Below are 18,942 nucleotides of genomic sequence, written 5' to 3'. Positions count from 1 at the left end.
TTATGGTCTTAATTTTTTCTGTCTAGCCCGATTTCGCAACGCGCGATAAGGAACTTCGTAGTTCGCACCAAAAAATTTCAATAAATAAAAAACAACTTACTTCGCCCAGTATTCCTCCCAATTCTTCTCCCTCGTGGAACCGTATCCACGCGGCAGCGTCGCAGTCTTCCCTCCATTTCCCCCATTCCTAACACCATGGGATGGATTCCTTCCCGGTTCCGACCGGAAGGACTGGAAGGAGATCACCGAACCACGATCGTCAGACTTCAAACTCGTTTGAGAACCCTGTCTTCTATACTCTATAGTAGTTGGTTGATCCCTTGCCTGCCTTCTGTACTCTATCTCCTGGCTTTTATCTGGTCTCCCTGTATCTTGAACCTTCGCGTCTGATCTACCAATCTGACCATTCAAATCTGATCTTCCGTCATACTCCTGTCTGCCATTAATCTGCCAATTCTGAGCGTTCTTTCTCTCCTCTTGACCATTAATACCATTGACCTGCCAATTCGGAGAGTTCTTTCTCTCTTCTTGGCCATTATTGCCATTGCCATTCTGCCAATTCTCTGAATTCCTCTGCACCCCATTGTGACTCTGCCAATTCTCTGAGTTCCTCTGCATGCTTCTCCTATCCAAGCTATCCGTACCTCTATCTTCTTTCTCGTGCTCATTCCTCTGAAACCTCCTCATCCTCGGCGATTCCTTCACGCTCATGATGGACGGCATCCTGGACTCCTTCTCCTGATCGATCTCCTGTTCTATCTGCGTCTGGACGTGCGCCAGCATCTCTTCTAAATCACCCAGGTCTGGGTTAATGTTGAGCTTGGATCGACGCATCTTTAAGATTTTGGACGATTTCCGTCACAAGGAGGATTATAAGTTCTGGTGATTTCTTTTTCACTCGAAAATCGTCTGTTTTCAACCAACTTCCGAATAAGGGAGGCAGTTTCATAGGGGTTTAGACAATATTATGCTGTCTTTTGTCGCACAAAAATTTTTAACCAACCAAATAAAGAAGTGGTTATATTTTCTGATTTTTTTGTCGCACAAAAATCTGTTCTTAACGAACTACCGAAAAAGGCGCTTATATTATCATCTGGTTTTGCTAATCCCTTTTGAAAAGTGACCTGTTTTGTGTCACTTATTCAAGGGTTGTTTTCGAACCCTTATCTCTACAGTGTCTATTAATAAACGAGCAAAAACACCTGATGTTTTTAAATCCAAAGTGACCTGTTTTATGTCACAACTCACACAACGAGCGTTCAAATCGCCTGATGTTAACATCCACAATTATCAACACAAATCCATAGTCCACTATACAGTTAAGTCCTCACAGTCACAACACATCCATTGTTCACTTTAACAAAACGCAATATTCACATCGTCTTCGTCACAGCACGACAGCGCTGCTCGCGCGTCATACACCGACTGACAGTATCTATTAGTTAAGAATGTTACAATAACCGTACAATTGCGAGCAGAAAAAGTGCAGCGAACAAATATAATTTTAATGACTTCTAAATCGTATTGTTTCATAATCGAGGAGTTAAAAAAAATACAAAATGTTCAAAATAATAGATTATGACATCGGCAGCATAACAGGGATGATGACAAGGTCAAATATTAGCGAATTTTGTTAATAAAATAAAGAAATCACGGTATAAAATAAGTGTTCCCAAAATTTCAGCTTGATAGCATTTGCATTTTTTTTGTTATGCGCCTTCAAAGTTGGATATTCAAGTCGAATATTTTTTCAAGTAAATCCTTATATTTGTATACAATTCGATAACTTATGCAATTAAAAGCAACTTTTGTTATTAAACCACTTTCATATACGTAATTTTTAATATACCTGTCGAACAAAGTTGTCTCCCGATACGTACAAACTACGAAAGACTGACGTCATACTTTCGTAGCACTTTGTATGGAGCGTTTCGAGCATGTCTTTTTTATGAGATATTTGTCATATCTTGGTAAATTTTTAAACTATCAGAGTCATTCTTTCAACGATGTTTCTATTTTTTAAGTGTCTTTCAATTACCGATAAGAAAAAAATATGTCATCATGCCTGTTACTGATTTATAATGTACCAAAACAGGAAAATTCGATTTTACTAACAAGGAAATCTGTAAGCTTTATCGTGCCAACTGCAACAGTAAAATATACTCATTTTCCTATATTCAACACTAATATTAATTTTATAATTAACTAGACGTTCCGCGCGGCTTCGCCCGCGTAAATTAGATATTTCACAGACAAAGTAGTCCACAAAAAATAGCCTATGATCCTTCATGTGGTCTACTTCTTATCTGTGCCAAATAACATAAAAATTGCTCCAGTAATTCGTGACATAAGCTCTTTCAAATGATTGCCCCCGTTTTTTCCACATTTTCCTCTATTTCTTCGCTTCTATTGGTCTTAGCGTAACAAAATATAGCCTAAAGCCATTCTCTATAAATGGGCTATCTAACACTGAAATATTTTTTCAAATCGGACCAGTAGTTTCTGAGATTAGCGCGTTCAAATAAACAAACTCAACCGCTTCATAATACTAAGTATAGATTATTAGTACCTATTCGTTACTTATATGTATAATTAATTTGCTGTTTTTACTTTAAGCTTGAGAAATTAAGTATGCTAAAAACAAAGAAAAATTGAAATCTTTCCACAAAATACTTTTTATGTAACACTTTCTCATTCGTTTAACCATTAAGTCACACAATAAGCTTTTAAGTACACACTTATTTTAATTTGTCATTAGTTAATTGTCACAGATAATTTTAACTTAAGAATGTAACTGAGTAATGACAATTAGTTCCTAATACGTTTTTGAATATTAACCTTTTTATATACTGATCTATATATCACTATAATGATTATTTTATCAAAATGACTCATATTTTAAATGATTAGTACTTGAAATATTATAGGCTTTGTTCGGAATTAGTGAAAGACTTGGAAATAGATGAAATATTTCCCAGTTTTCCTTGGGATTGAAGCTAGCAGGAGTTCATAAATATATAATCATGGAAATTCTCGCATCTGTTGTCGTTAAACAGATATCTATACATATTATCTTCGAAATTATAAAAACAATGTCGCTTTTTTTTCCCTCATGTCCCTTTGTTCCCTTTAGCCCCAATTTCACCAACGTCTGTTAGTGTTAACAGCTTGTTAAAATGTAATGTCTTCTCTTTCATTCATATGAAAAACGAAAGAGGTAACGTCATACTAATTCCGGCGTTAACTTTAACAGTCGTTGGTGAAATTGGGGCTTAATCTTTAAAACTACGCAACGGATTTTGATGATTCTTTCAGTGTTAGATAGCCCATTTATCGAGGAAGGCTATAGGCTATATTTTATCACGCTAAGACTAATAGGAGCGAAGAAATAGAGGAAAATGTGAAAAAGACGGCGAAAATTATTTGAAAGGGCTAACTTGAACGCGCTAATCTCAGGACCTACTGGTCCGATTTGAAAAATTCTTTCAGTGCTAACTGAAAGAATTTTTCAAATCGGACCATTGACACAATAGCGCATTTATTGAGGAAGGCTATAGGCTATATTTTATCACGCTAAGACTAATAGGTGAATGTGGAAAAAACGGGGCAAATTATTTTAAAGGGCTTATCTCGCGAACTACTGGAGCAATTTTTATGTTATTTGGCACAGATAAGAAGTAGACCATGGAAGGATCATAGGCTATCGATTTTTATCATTTTTTCAGTGGCTATATATTTTACACTCGTGCGACGCCGGGGCGGGTCGCTAGTTATGTTTAAATACACAGTATTCTCTCTTTTAAGGTAGGTACAACTTGCACACACAGCTTCAACACCTTGAAATATTTACGTAACCAATATGTAAATTTATATTTTTGTTCGTGTGCCACTTTTCATGGCCGCAAGTGTATCGTTTATCATGTCACTGGGTTTGCGGCGATAAAAATAGTTTTTGATCGATTGTGGTATTGAAATTATCAATATCTCTTTATCATTTAGCCTTTATCTTAACTCTTATGAGATGTTTGAATCTCACAAAATTGAGGAACATACATTTACCCTTACATTATTTCCCGTGGTGCTTCCCCCTTTGTTCGGCCATTAATGTCACGAAAATTTGACTGTCTCCCGCTTTGCTTGGGGAGGGAAATTGGATTTCTCCTACTCCTCCTTCTACCTTTCTTCTGATTAATTTCGTTGCGAGTCCCAAGACAGATTTAGCTTGTCCCTCGGGCATCTCTCAGATCATATCAAAGGGCGTGGTTGGTTACCACTGTTGATCCTGGCGACACAGGAGTTGCAGTGGTGGCAATGTGTGGTGGGGTGAGCCATTTGCCCGTTTAAAATATAGATTTACCCTTACTACTAAAAATATTCAAACATCTTTTACGACCTAACTGTTAAATTTTCTCACCGTATTAATAAACCTTCCCTGGAGCCTGGACTTGCAATTTGCAACATGCATACACTCGAAAACCACGATCCCACTGACTAAGTCGGTTAAAAAAGTAGCGCAAACCGACAAAGTAAATGTCAGGTCAGGGCGATTACAATAGAAATCCTACGCCGATTTTGGTGGGAGAAAGTGCAGGTCATAATCTGTCTAGAGTCTAGACTCTAGACGAGTAGCTAGTATAGAACAATAATAATTATTGTTTTGACCGACTTCCAAAAAAGGAGGAGGTTTATGTTTAGAGGCCGGCAACGCACCTGCAACTCTTCTGATGTAGCGAGTGTCCATGGGCGACGGTAGTTGCTTACCATCAGGTGACCCGTTTGCTTGTTTGCCCTCTAATTTTAATTAAAAAAAATACTTCTTTACTTACTAATACATATTATAAATACGAAAGTGTGTCTGTCTGTCTGTCTAATACCTCCTCACGCTTAAGCCGAACAGATTTTGCTGATATTTGGTAGGTTTGGTACATACCTTTTACTTTTGAGTCCCTCGAAAGGACTTAGGATACTTTTTATCCTGGAAAAATGTACAGTTCCTGCGTGATAAACGAATTTCTTCGCAAAGGATTTGCAGGCGTCATTTAGTATCATATAATCTAGAATTCTAGTCTAGATAGACCGATGGACAAAAAGTAATATAATGTACATGCCATGATTCTCTCATCACACGGCCTACATAAGAAATAAGAATGAAGCCACATTGCACAAATGCGTTGCGTTTACGCAGCGGCGACACAACGTTTTACAATTTTAGGCGACGCCTGCACGTTGCGCGGGGAACCTTACATTTTACCTAAAAATAGTAGCCTCTATTCTTCTCCGTCCTTAACTCAATATGAGTGCCAATTTACATAAAAATCGGTAGTTTGTGAGTTTAGCGTGATCAAACAAACTCTTCAGCTTTATAATATTCAGTACACTTGAGACCATAGACCATATTACCATGATTGCAAAGCTTTTTATGACATCTAAAATCGAGGTCAATCATAGTCGATCTTCTACATAATATGTATTTGCCATGATTGGCCAATGTGGACTTGACGTATTATCTTTTGCGTTTGCGAAATAAGTATTTTGACGTAACAACGACGAAGACTATTCATTTATCTCTATTATAAAATGTATAAATACATAAATGATAGTCGATCCACCCGTTTGGATGCTACGATACGATGCCATGCCACGGACAAAACACAGAGACAGACGGACACGTCAAACACATTCACGGCTCTTTTTTGACTATGATTAGAAAAGTATCTTAAAGCGTTGGAGCAACGCCGCACCGCAGTAAAACAGTGTGGCCTCGTCCTAACTCCTAGTAATAAAGATCGCGCACACCACAAGGGGTCAATGAAAAACCTATCTAGGTGAATAAGACCTAGTGCATGTTACCAGCGACATCATTGACATCATCGTTGCCAGACGTCCCGATTTTGGCGGGACCTCCCGATTTTTTCATCAAAATTGAATGTCCCGCGCGGGACAGGCTCAGTCCCGCTTTTCGGGGAAAGTCCGAACGTACTCGCAGCGTGCTGAGAAAGAAAGGTGCGTAATGAAGGTGTGGGAGGTGGTGGGAGGTAGTAGAGGATTTTCTTTGGATACTTTAGTTATCTGTTGTCACGTAAACGTTATTTTAACGCAAATAAAAAGATAAAAATTCAAAAAACCTTTTGATTTTATACCTTTTTTTTACTTTGTCCCGCTTTTGACCGAAAAATCCCGCTTTTTCACTCAAAAAGTTCCAAAGTCCCGACTTGGCACAAAAAAAATCTGGCAACGCTGATTGACATACAAATTATATACACTTAATTTTCTACCGACATTGGTCTAGCCGCTAGCGACCCATGCCGGCGCCGCGCTGCTTTGTAGTGGCGTAGGTACAGCAAAATGAAACCTATAAGCCTAGACTCTAGGCCCTAGGTCATGAAGTGGCAATTTTTTTTATGAAATAAGGGGGCAAACGAGCAAACGGGTTACCTGATGGAAAGCAACTTCCGTCGCCCATGGACACTCGCAGCATCAGAAGAGCTGCAGGTGCGTTGCCGGCCTTTTAAGAGGGAATAGGGTAATAGGGGAGGGTAGGGATGGGAAGGGAAGGGAATAGGGTAGGGGATTGGGCCTCCAGTAAACTCACTCGGCGAAACACAGCGCAAGCGCTGTTTCACGCCGGTTTTCTGCGAGAACGTAGTATTTCTCCGGTCGAGCCGGCCCATTCGTGCCGAAGCATGGCTCTCCCACGTCTAAATTTTTGTCGGTTTATTTGAATTTTTGTCGGTCGCTTGCAATAAAGATCGGAAAGTCTTTAGCATTTCTATGCGACCAAACAAATTTAGCCCAAAACGTATAAATAACTAGACGTTCCACGCGGCCTCGCCCGCATAAATGAGGAATTTTACGGAAAACGTTCATTTTCCCGCAAAAAATAGCCTATGTTCCTTCACGCCATGGTCTTCTCTACATCTGTGCCAAATAACTTAAAAATGTATTCAGTAGTTCACGGGATAAGCGCATTCAAATAATTTTCCCGGTTTTTTCCACATTTTCCTATGTTTCCTCGCTTCTATTAGTCTAAAAGTGATAAAATATAGCTTATAGCCTTCCTCGATAAATGGGCTATCTAACACTGAAATAATTTTTCAAATCAGACCAGTAGTTCTTGAGATTAGCGCGTTCAAACAAACAAACTCTGCCGCTTTATAATATTAGTTATAGATAATCAATTAGTCACGCGGTAATTTTACATTTTGCTTGAAACCATCCCACATCCCACGTATCTTAATGAACAATTTGAAAGTTAAGCTTCAACGCCGAAACCGTTTTCAAAGAAGCGACTATTTCTTGCTTTGTTTTGTTTAAAGTCTCATTGTTTGTTCGTGAATAGTGACTTTGTTTAAAACTGGGACGTTCCCGGTAAACTACCTGATTGTATGAATGGTTTTCGGCATTGTTTTTGGCGCATGCGCGGTTTTTGGGCGGAATTCCCAGTAACACGTTTCTCACGAGTCCGTCTCTAACAGTTTTTGCCCAATCTTTTGGGCAAAAACTCCGTTGCGCCAAAATTTTTTCCGGGATAAAAACTATCCTATATCCTTTCCCAGGACTCAAGGTACATAATATCTCCATACCAAATTTCAGCAAAATCGGTTCTGTGGTTTGGGCGTGAAGAGGTAACAAACAGACACTTTCGCATTTATAATATTATGTATGGAAGTATGAATAAGTATATTAGTACATATTAAGTATTCTGAGAGCCCCTTAACTCCATTAGATTTCCAGTATAAAACCACAACCCCTTAATCACGTTATAAGAACACACTCGATCATATTGTCAGCTTTCAAACAAACAAAAATTAGATCAAAATCGGTCCACCCGTTTGGATGCTACGATTCCACAGACAGACAGACAGACACGTCTCTTTTTGGTCGGGGGTTGAAAACATCTTTTACCGACAATAATTAATAGTAATGACGGGTTTATAGAACGTTTATGAATAGAGAATTTTATAAGAGGTTTATTAGTGCTAATAAGCATTTTAACTAATGAGTGTTTAAAACCTATTTTAGGGAATCTTTATGAATAACACTGTGAAGCTTTACGTAAATAATGGAAAGGCATTATAATTATAAAAATCGCCTCCGCCTCCGCTCTCTCAAGCAACATATTCAGTATCCACAGCCTTATCAACCGTTTATTGGAACTCAGGTATTGCAATAAAAACATATTGACTCATATGTGCACTTCCTACTATATTATGGTAAGAAGTGCGACATTACTTATCAGAAATGTGATAAAAAGTTTGATTAATGTTCTTCTGAAGAAATGGTTTAAAAATCCATACCTACTAATACTAGCTGTCCCGGCAAACGTTTCTTTGCCATATAAAGTATTTCGCCCGTATTATTTTATTGAAGTGACTAAATAAGTATGTCACCATGGCAACGCCCATCGCTATCCCGTCGCACAAACAATGGTCGCCGTCAGTCTCGAGTTGTAATCATTTACTATTATATATAATCAACAAATGCACTTATCAATATAATAAGTACCCAGTAGCCGATTCTCAGACCCACTGAATATGCATATACAAAATTTGGTTAAAATCAGTAAAGCCGTTTCGGAGGAGTACGCGGCCTAACATTGTGACACGAGAATTTTATATTTTAGAAGATTATTAATGCGAAAGTCTGTCTGTTACCTCTTCACGCCCCATACCTCTGAATCGATTTAGCTGTTTGGTATGGGCAATGGAGGTAGGAGACATGGGTTGCACCAACTTACTTTAACCATGATAAATTAATGTCAAATCAACTGTCAAATTTTAACAATGGTTAAAATGGCGCCATATTTAACGATAACCGTAACTGCTCAATTTTGGTTTTAATAATTCATTTTTTATACTCTCAACCCCATTATGACGACGCCGCGTTAAAGTAAAAAACCGTGTTGGATATGTTTTAGATTGCTTGTTTTCTATGAGAGGCCGGGCCGGCCTCTCATAGAAAACAATCAATGGAACAGCAAAAAAATGGAAAGGGCGTAAGCGACAAAATGGTTTTTGTCGCGTAATTTAAGAACCATAAATACATTTCATATAAGCTATGGGCAAATTAAAGTGTATGCTTGAACCAATCTATGTTCAAATTTTGGAAGCTTAAATCACCCTCCTCTGTTGGCAAAATAGGAATTCCTTTTTTTTACAGAGGTCTTTTTGATTGATTATTCTGTGTTATAAAAGTTGACCAATCGTGTTATGCTATGGGTAATTCAAAGACATGATGAATATTGACAATGAACTTAAATCTCTTAGCTTTAGTCATTGCTGAGAAAAATCGATATCGCTACAGCCAAATTATCAAGGCGTCGCCTTAGGCCCGATTTCACCAACGTCTGTTAATGTTGACAGCTTGTTAAATGTCAGGTCTTCTCTATCATTCACATGAAAAACGAAAGAGATAGTGTGATACTAATTCGAGCATTAACTTTAACAGTCGTTGGTGAAATCGGGCCTTACCTTCATCAATTATGATAATTGATAAGTGATGAAGTCACAACACTGCCGTTTTGCTACTGATAATGATGGCATTGCTACTGATGATGACAGTGTATATTTATCACCAGCGGGCCGCAGCAGGATATGTCACAACTCACAAGGAGTGATAAGGATCCGCGGACGTAGTGTAAAATGCTCTATTCCGATCCATTTTTACTAATTAATTGCGAAAACTGAATTTGCTGAATGGAGATAAAGTGTCTTGGTGTCTCGCCACTATACTCGGTAGGTGTAACGAGGCCCTAAGGGTTATATCACATTGCTACATCGCGAGGTGTTGCGATGCATTTTTAGGCCTAGGTTCTGTTAAAAAAGCCTGCAGTCATGTTTTTTTTATGAAATAAGGGGGTAAACGAGCAAACGGGTCACCTGATGGAGAGCAACTTCCGTCGCCCATGGACACTCGCAGCATCTGAAGAGCTGCAAGTGCGTTGCCGGCCTTTTAAGAGGGAATAGGGTAATAGGGGAGGGTAGGGAAGGGAATAGTTGAGGGTAGGGAAGGGAATAGGGTAGGGGTAAGGGGATTGGGCCTCCGGTAAACTCACTCACTCGGGGAAACACAGCGCAAGCGCTGTTTCACGCCGGTTTTCTGTGAGTTTACTATGATGATAACTATGATTTTCACCTAAACCATTTAATCTATTTTGATGAAATTTGGCATGCAGCTATACTCTTTTTAATCATGGTTAAATCGTTAAGACAGGACAACGTCTGTCGGGTCAGCTAGTTTAGAATATGTTTCACATGGAGATACTTCGAGGGATGGGAATAGACATAGGATAGTATTTAGTACTAAGACATCTACGGTTTCGGAAATTCGGCGCAACAGTTCTGATCTAAATAGTATAATGCTTTATGCTACCAATTCAAATTCTCACCTACCAAGGGTAAGCTGGCGCGCAAAATCGCGCATAAAAGGAGATCGCTCGGCAAAACGGGAAAGCGCAATATTTAGGTCTCTTTTCTGTTTTACCCAGCTTTATTCCGACCTCTGGAAACCCTTCCTTTAATTATATATAAAATCATCACGCAACACTCTTCCACTCCAAGAGGCATAGACAAGAATGTCAATAAAAAGTGTCTATTCGTCACACTGTCATTCGGAGTCATTTTACAGAGGATAATGATACTTAAGGCGTGAACTTAAGGTCCTATTAAAGGCGAATCCGTTCGCACGTGACATTCCGCGCGCCGTGACCAATCGTCATCAAGATGGCTGTCGGTCCTTCGAGCCGGATCGGAAAAAATGGAGGGAAAAAGGTTTTTATGTCATCTAAATTACTACGAATGGCTGATTTCTTTACAATAGCTGTAATCTGTATCTACTTCTGTATATCTTATCGAATATAAGGGTTATAATACATCTATATTTACTTAATACTAGCTTTCCGCCCGCGGCTCCGCCCGCGTGGATATCGGTTATATCGCGCTTCAAAATGAAACGTACTTATTTTCGTGAGGGATACTCACACGCCACGTACTGGCGCCGTTGTAGTACATGCTATGTATCAGAGATGGCGCTGTATGTGTAAAAGAATTTTCCCCGTTTTCCTGCTTTCCTCTTGAAGTTTTTTCTGATTCTTTTTTCTATAGACCTCACGGAGCCCGAGATCTTTCCAACGAATGCAAAACCTTGGAAATCGGTTAGTGCGTTCTGGAGTATAACTCCAGAACGCACTAACCGATTTCCAAGGTCAGGAAGGAAAACCCGACTTATTTTTATATATTAGATTTTGCTACCGACCATATAAAGTAAATACATCTATTTCGTATATGGCTATCGCCAACTCAGCTTCGCGAATCGAGTTCATAAATTAATATCAATAAGGTACTAGATGACGCCCGCAACTCCGTTGCGCCAAAACTCGTTTATCGCGCGGGAACCGTACATTTTTCTACAAAAACTATCCTATGTCCTTCCCTGGGACTCAAAGTATCTATATGGCATATTTCATCTACATCGGTTCAATCGTTTAAGCGTGAGGAGGTAACAAACAGACATAATATTGCATTTTGTAAGATTAGTATAGATTTTACTAAGACGCGCGTAGGTGCGGTATTGACCCAAAATGACAGTTAATGTCACCTTTAATGGCAAATTGACAGCTATCCAAACTTATGACACCTTAATTTGATGACACTTAATATGTAGGTGACCAAGTTATTTTATGTCAAGAAATGCGTAAATATTACCGAAAACGTTTCTAAAGCTTCTTAATATTCAGCGAAATTTTGCGGTATCACATTTTCCGTCAGAAAAAAGTTCTCCGTGGTATGCTTTATATTTAAGACAAATTATATAAAAATCGGTTCAGTAGTTTTTGAGATAAGCGCGTTCCAGCAAACTTTTCATCTTTATAAAACACAGGGTGTAACAAAACTAAGTGATAATACTTTAGAGTTTAGGGTGTGTATGGGGCCTATACAGGGTGTAACAAAAATAAGTGATAATAGTTCACTGTGAAAGTAGCAGCGCTGAAAGACCAAATTTTTTTCTCACTTTTGTATGGGAAAACTCGTAACAAAATATTTCGTCTTTCAGCGCTGCTACTTTCACAGTGAACTCTCTACAAGGAACACACACCCTAAAGTATTGTCACTTATTTTTGTTGCACACTGTATACAGTTCGCTGTAAAAGAAGGAGCGCTGAAAGGTTTACTTTTTTTACTTTTGTATGGAAAAATTCATGACGCTCGGGCGCTTGCCCATACAAATTTTGCTTCAGCGCTGCAACTTCCACAGTGATCTCCATATAAGGAAGTAGGAACACATACACACCCTAAAGTATTACCACTAATCATAATTAATTTTGTTACACCCTGTATTATAAAGATGAAAAGTTTGTTTGAACAAGCTTATCTCAGAAACTATTTTTTTAGGAATAGGCCTAAGGCGACGTGGAAAGGGGTTTCACGTAGCACTCTCGTTATTTATGCAACGCTATCGGGCCGACCCATCCGTGCCGAGCGACAACCTTCACCTTACCGTTATAGCAACCGCAGACGGCAAGGGTGCGGTTGACCGCAACCGTATTATCAGATATCGATATGGATACTAATAAATGCGAAAGTTTGACTATCTGTCTGTCTGTCTTTCCGCTGGACGTGTAATACTAATAATAATTTAAGTATTCATGTTATTAAAATCGTAAAGTTTGTCTGTCTGCTCGTTGAAAATGTCTTTCTATTAATGTAAGAGGCACACATACATGATGTAATGTTACAGACGAACAGCGGGGCTAAAATGGTCGCTTTGGAGAATCATATTAATATTATGATTGATTTTTTTAAATGGCAGAATTGACACTCTGTTTGCAATTCAGATGTCATTCGTAAGTTAATTTGACATTCGTGAGTTTGCCAGTTTTGACAATTCATTATGTGAATTGATTGAGAGGAATTGCTAAATGTGACCATTTTAGCCCCGCAGGTAGAGCCAGTATGCAATATGCATAAGATACATAATATTTCGAGGGTCTCCGGCAAATCGATCTATTACGTTTTCTGTGAACGAATCGCTCATAATATCTTTTATAAGTTATGAAAGTACTACATTTTCGATAAAAGTACTAGATAAGATACTTAGGACGTCCGCATGATCCAGAGAGGGGCAGCTGCCCTCCCTGCGCCCCCCCCCCCCCCCCCCCCTCGGTACGCCCATGCCAGTATGTGTGTCTTTTGCCTGCCTGCAAGTCGTCCTGCTCGTCTGTCTGTCCGTCTATCATCTATCTATTATATCTGTCTGATACCACTTCATGCTTAAACGGCTGAACCGATTTAGATGGAGTTTTATGTGGAGATTAGGGAATGCAATCTTGGACCAAGAGTGACTATTCAAGATCTTGGCGTCTTTTTTCTGAATCAAGATTGGTCACTTCGAGATCTTGCTGAGATTCGGGTCGAGATCTTGGTCGCGAATCAAGATTTTCGGGATTTTCGAGATTGAGCAGAATAATTGAAAAAAATGCGTTTTTTTGTTGCAAATTGATAGTAGGTAAGTGGAGATACTGTATACTTTCAGATGATGATGATGATGAGTGATGACGGCATTACATCATCATCAATCAGACGCTCGTCAAATGAATTAATTATTCCGAGTGAGTATCACCGATTGACACAAATTGACTTCATAGTCCGGGCGGTGCTTGTGTTTTTTACACGTTAACTGTAATTTGTAAACTGTTTATTTGTAAATTTTTTACACTATTGTCTCAACTAAACACGCTCTATCAAGATCGGATATAGTCAAAACTGCCTCAGATTTCTACAAGGATTTATATGCCTACCAGAACTTGAGCAATGACATCACAAGCTTACCACAAACTCATACCTCAAATACTCTACCACCAATACCAATCGAACCCTTCCAAGAGTCAGAAATAATCAAACAAATAGACAGACTAAAACAAGAAAAATCCCCCGGACATGACAATTTACCCAATGAAGTGATCAAAATTGGAAAGTTGATACTGATCGGTCACATTACAAACCTTTTCAACAAAATCCTACTAGAACAAAAAGTTCCTGAAAAATGGACTGAATCAAGAATCACACTTATATACAAAAAAGGCGACCCCACAGATATGAACAACTATCGACCCATTAGTCTTCTACCTACTCTATACAAACTGTTCGCAGCTTGCTTGAATAAAAGAATCGAAAGAGTGATAGAGCAGCACCAACCTATAGAACAAGCAGGCTTTAGAAGAGGCTTCTGCACAATAGATCATGTCCATACTCTGGAACAAGTGATAGAAAAACACCAGGAATATCAACAGCCTTTATACCTAGCATTTATTGATTACGCGAAGGCATTCGACTCTATCTCACATAACAGTCTATGGAGAGTGCTAGAAGATCAAAATGTTCCAGAAACTTACATAAATATTCTGAAAGATATCTACAGCAAAAGTGTAAGCCGAGTAAAGCTGGACAGACTTGGACCAAAAATAGAGATATGTAGAGGCGTAAAACAGGGCGATCCGCTCTCTCCCACCATATTCATAGCGGTCTTACAATTTATAATGAAACAGCTTCAGTGGAACCGTAAAGGTATATGCATAAACGGAAAAAACCTGACAAACCTCAGATTTGCCGACGATATAGTTCTTTTTTCACAATCACCAAAACACTTAGAGCATATGATATCAGAACTATGTACAGTTAGCAATAAAATTGGATTATATCTAAATACGGAAAAAACTAAGGTAATGACCAATAATCGACCAACGCCTATCTGTGTCAACAATACACACAAACTAGAGTATGTAGAAAACTACATATATTTGGGTAAATCCATCTCATTTAAAAGCTCTAGAAACCAAGATGAAATCGACAGGCGAGTAAACTTGACATGGAATAAGTTCTGGAGCCTAAAAGAAATATTAAAATCCACACTACCTCTGAAACTTAAAAAAATAATCATGGATGGATGTTTGTTGCCTTGTTTGGCGTATGGATCACAAACCTGGATCTACAATAAAAAAGCAATAGAGAAAATACAAAAAACCCAACGTGCAATGGAAAGAAGTATTTTAAATATAAGGTTAAAAGACAAAATAAGAGCAAAAGACATCAGGCAAAAAACAAATATTATAGACGCTTTGCAACACATGAAGAGACAAAAATGGAAGTGGGCTGGCCACATCGCGAGAATGACAGATGAAAGATGGACAATCCTAACCACAAGTTGGCCAGGCCCTGGCGGCAAAAGACCTAGAGGCCGCCCGAAAGAACGTTGGGTAGACGAAATCAAAAAATACGCTGGGAGTAACTGGACAAAGAAAGCTGCATCAAGGAAAACTTGGAAAATTTTGGAGGAGGCCTATACCCGACAGGGGCCTTAACTTTATTTACTTAAACCTCTTAAATAAAAATATGTACTTATTATGTTTATCAAAATTATGTAAAAATATTTGTGTAAAGTTAAGGATAATAAAGAGGCTTTATTATTATTATTATTATTATTATTGTCTCAACTCTCATGTCAATTTGTTTTGAATCAAATACGTATTAAAAGTACTCGGTGGATTTTGGAAAAAAGGTCGATCAATATAAAAAAATAAAGGGGCTTAAAATTACGGTATAAAATAGAGCATCATTTATCATTAAAATGTAAACAAACTTACGAGTGGCCGATTAAAATCAGCAACTGGCTCATTATTCGGGTTAAACAAACAAAACCGATACGAACTGATTTTAACCAGTTAATCAAAAGCTAATAAAATATTACAGATAGCCCAAACTAAATTTAACAGCTAAACTTTCGATTTTCCTTATAATATTATTATGTAGGTCAGCTACATAGTATTATGTTATAATATGAAATAAAACGCCTCCGTGGTCCAATCGCTAAGAGCGTGGCTCTTGGGTCGGAGGTCGTGAGTTCGATTCCCGCGTTGGAAACATGTTATTTCCAAGTTTGGTTAGGACAATGCAGGCTGATCACCTGATTGTCTGACAAGTAAGATGATCCATGCGTCGGATGGGCATGTAAAAAGTCGGTTCTGCGCCTGATCTCTCGCCGGTCGTGTCGGTCTTCCGTCCCACTGGGTTATGAGAGTAATAGAGTATTGCGCACACACTTGGGCATTATCAATTTACTCCTGCGTACCTGGCCTGGTTTAATAACAAAATAAGTGATAATACTTTAGGGTGTGTACGTGTTCCTTATAGAGAGTTCACTGTGAAAGTAGCAGCGCTTAAAGACCTTTTTTTTCACTTTTGTATGGGGAAACTCGTGACGCTCGGGCCCTTGCCCATACAAAAGTGAAAAAATTTTTTCGTCTTTCAGCGCTGCTACTTTCACAGTTAACTCTCTACAAGGAACACGTACACACCCTAAAGTATTATCACTTATTTTTGTTACACACTGTATAAGGAACACATACACACCCTAAACTTCCCTTCCCTACCCTCCCGTGTTACCCTATTCCCTCTTAAAAGGCCGGCAACGCACTTGCAGCTCTTCTGATGCTGCGAGTGTCCATGGGCGACGGAAGTTGCTTTCCATCAGGTGACACGTTTGCGCGTTTGCCCCCTTATTTCATAAAAAAAAAAGTATTAGATGACGCCCGCAACTTTGTTGCGCCAAAAATCGTTTATTGTGCGGGAACTGTACATTTTTTTGACCGAGAGCCGAGACTCAAAATATCTCCATCACATATTTCAACAAAATCGGTTCAGCGGTTAAGGCGTGAAGAGGACTATAACAGACAGACAGAGTTTTACATTTCTAATATGAGTATGGAATTCCCGGTTTCATAAAAAATGCAATACTACAAATTAATAATATTAACGTAACATTGGTCAATTGACGAAATTTACGCTGAATTATTGCATTGACAAGTTCCAATAACCGCTTTAATTTCATACTTTCACTGATAACTCACGTTTTTTACAATTTCATTTTATCGCAATATATTATGTAACTTATATTATTACGCAATAAACAAAACTAACCGCAAATACCAGCCAACCCTTAAACTATAAGGGGGCGTCCACAAATTACGTGAGGTCTTTAAGGGGGTCCAGTCAAATCTCATTTAATCTTACGTTGGGGGGTCTCGGCAAATCTCACGTAATTTTTTTTCTCATTGTTACAAAAAAATATATACTATTTTGGTCCATTTCATCCAGATTGTACGTATGCTTAAGATTGGCTCATACACTTTAATTGCCCCATAGGCCATAGCTCATATTATGAAATATTATATTTATGGTTTTTAACCTCTCAATATCTCGTCCATCGCCCGGCCTATGGCGCTATGTATACGCGGTCAACATACTAATACATCTACTATATTATGTCCAATTGCTTGTATGTATGTCAATGATACGAATCAACATACGAAGGATGTCCGAATTTGGAGATTTTAATGAGACCGACAAAAAGACATTTTTTTTGATAAAGTAGACATTTTGTGCTAAACGGTTTTGCTCGCGTGAATAAAAATTTCCGCGAAATCGGCATCTCCGTTGCACTAAAATACGTTTATCGCGCGGTAACCGTACATTTTTCCGGGATAGAAAGTACCCTATGTCCTTTCCGTCTCTCAAAGTATCTCGATTATGAATTTCGTCTTAATCGGTTCAGCCGTTTAAGCGTGAACAACAGACAAACAGACACGCGTACTGTTTAAGGAGTGAGCACACTGAGACGGGTCGTGCCGGGGCTCAGCGTGCCGGGGCTCATCGCAAAAATTTGTATGGAAACGGATGGGCGTATCGCACACTGTGTCGGGGCGCAGCGGATTTCCGCTTCCATAGAAATTGTATGCAGGCGGATTTTTGCGATGAGCCCCGGCACGGCCCGTCTCAGTCTGCTCACTCCTTTACGCGAAAGTTATAAAAAGTACGCGAACATGTTGACGGTGGGGCAGGCTGCATTTTCTTATGACTACCGCGCATGTAAATGCGCGGTAATATTGTAAAATATTTGTATAAAATGCGACCCCTTTTATGCATACTATCTATACTTAATATTATAAAGCGGAAGAGTATGTTAGTTTGTTTGTTTGAACGCGCTAATCTCAGAAACTACTGGTCCGATTTGAAAAAATCTTTCAGTGTTAGATAGCCCATTTATCGAGATTCGAGGAAGGCTATTTTGAAAGGGGCTTATCTCGCGAACTACTAGAGCAATTTTTCTGTTTTTCGGCACAGATAAAAGTAGACCACGTGAAGGATCATATGCTATTTTTTGTGGGCTAATTTCTCTGTGAAATTCCTAATTTACGCCGGTGAAGCCTAATAATACTAATAGGACGCCTAGTAATGTATAATTTTCCTTAACAAATGAGCTATGAGTTATGACTATCGCAAAACATATACATGTTTTGCGATAGTCTAGTAGATAGAAGATATATTGCATGAAAATGCGGCCCTCTCCGCTGCGCCCTATCATAAATCATAATGTGCGCTTACCTTAACTCTACCGTATACTAAACAGAGGTCCTAGTAAGTCCTTAACTTAAATTTAACGATGTTTTAACGAGTGTCCAAATCAACTGATTACAATAACGTCATCCAGATACACAGAGAATGGAATTCCACACTGTAACAGCCGCACTAAGATACATTTAATTATTACCTAAGGGTGAGTTGCACCAGAGGCGTGGTTAAAGTTAAAATTATGGTCAAAGTTAAGAGGATACACCAGGGGCTAGAGAAATGAAAAAAAAGTACGTGTAATATCTATAGCTGTCTCCCTTACTTTAAGCCTATACCGCAGAACGCGATAGAGACAACTGCAGAAAATCAACGATTCGTTGTCCCCTGATTCCTTCTCCAAAACTTAACCGATTAAGTACTTTTTTCATTAAATATTAAAGAAAGGCTTGAGCTGTGTTTCTATGTTTTTTTTTTGTATAATCTAGCCAAATCTGTTTTCTGAATGTTTGAACACAGCGGAAAATCTGGCCATATTTTTGGG

At 38.7% G+C, this 18,942-nt stretch overlaps 1 protein-coding gene across 2 annotated transcripts in view; it reads right to left on the bottom strand.

Annotated features, from left to right (window-relative positions):
• The window catches only part of LOC121738143 (protein enabled), a 68,152-nt gene that overhangs the window by 22,040 nt on the left and 27,170 nt on the right, over nt 1-18,942 (bottom strand). Inside the window, exon 2 of one of the 2 annotated variants that reach the window (XM_042130026.1) lies at nt 101-1,435. The exons of the other annotated variant lie outside the window; for it this stretch is intronic. Within the exon in view, the coding sequence (XP_041985960.1) occupies nt 101-834 (734 nt within the window). The 5' untranslated portion in view covers nt 835-1,435. The remainder of the gene's footprint in view (nt 1-100; nt 1,436-18,942) is intronic. 2 annotated transcript variants of the gene reach the window in all.

The sequence above is a fragment of the Aricia agestis genome, chromosome 22, assembly GCF_905147365.1.
Source record: "Aricia agestis chromosome 22, ilAriAges1.1, whole genome shotgun sequence".
NCBI lineage: Eukaryota > Metazoa > Arthropoda > Insecta > Lepidoptera > Lycaenidae > Aricia > Aricia agestis.
Note: the sequence above shows the minus strand (reverse complement) of the source record. Positions and strands in the feature narration are given on the sequence as shown.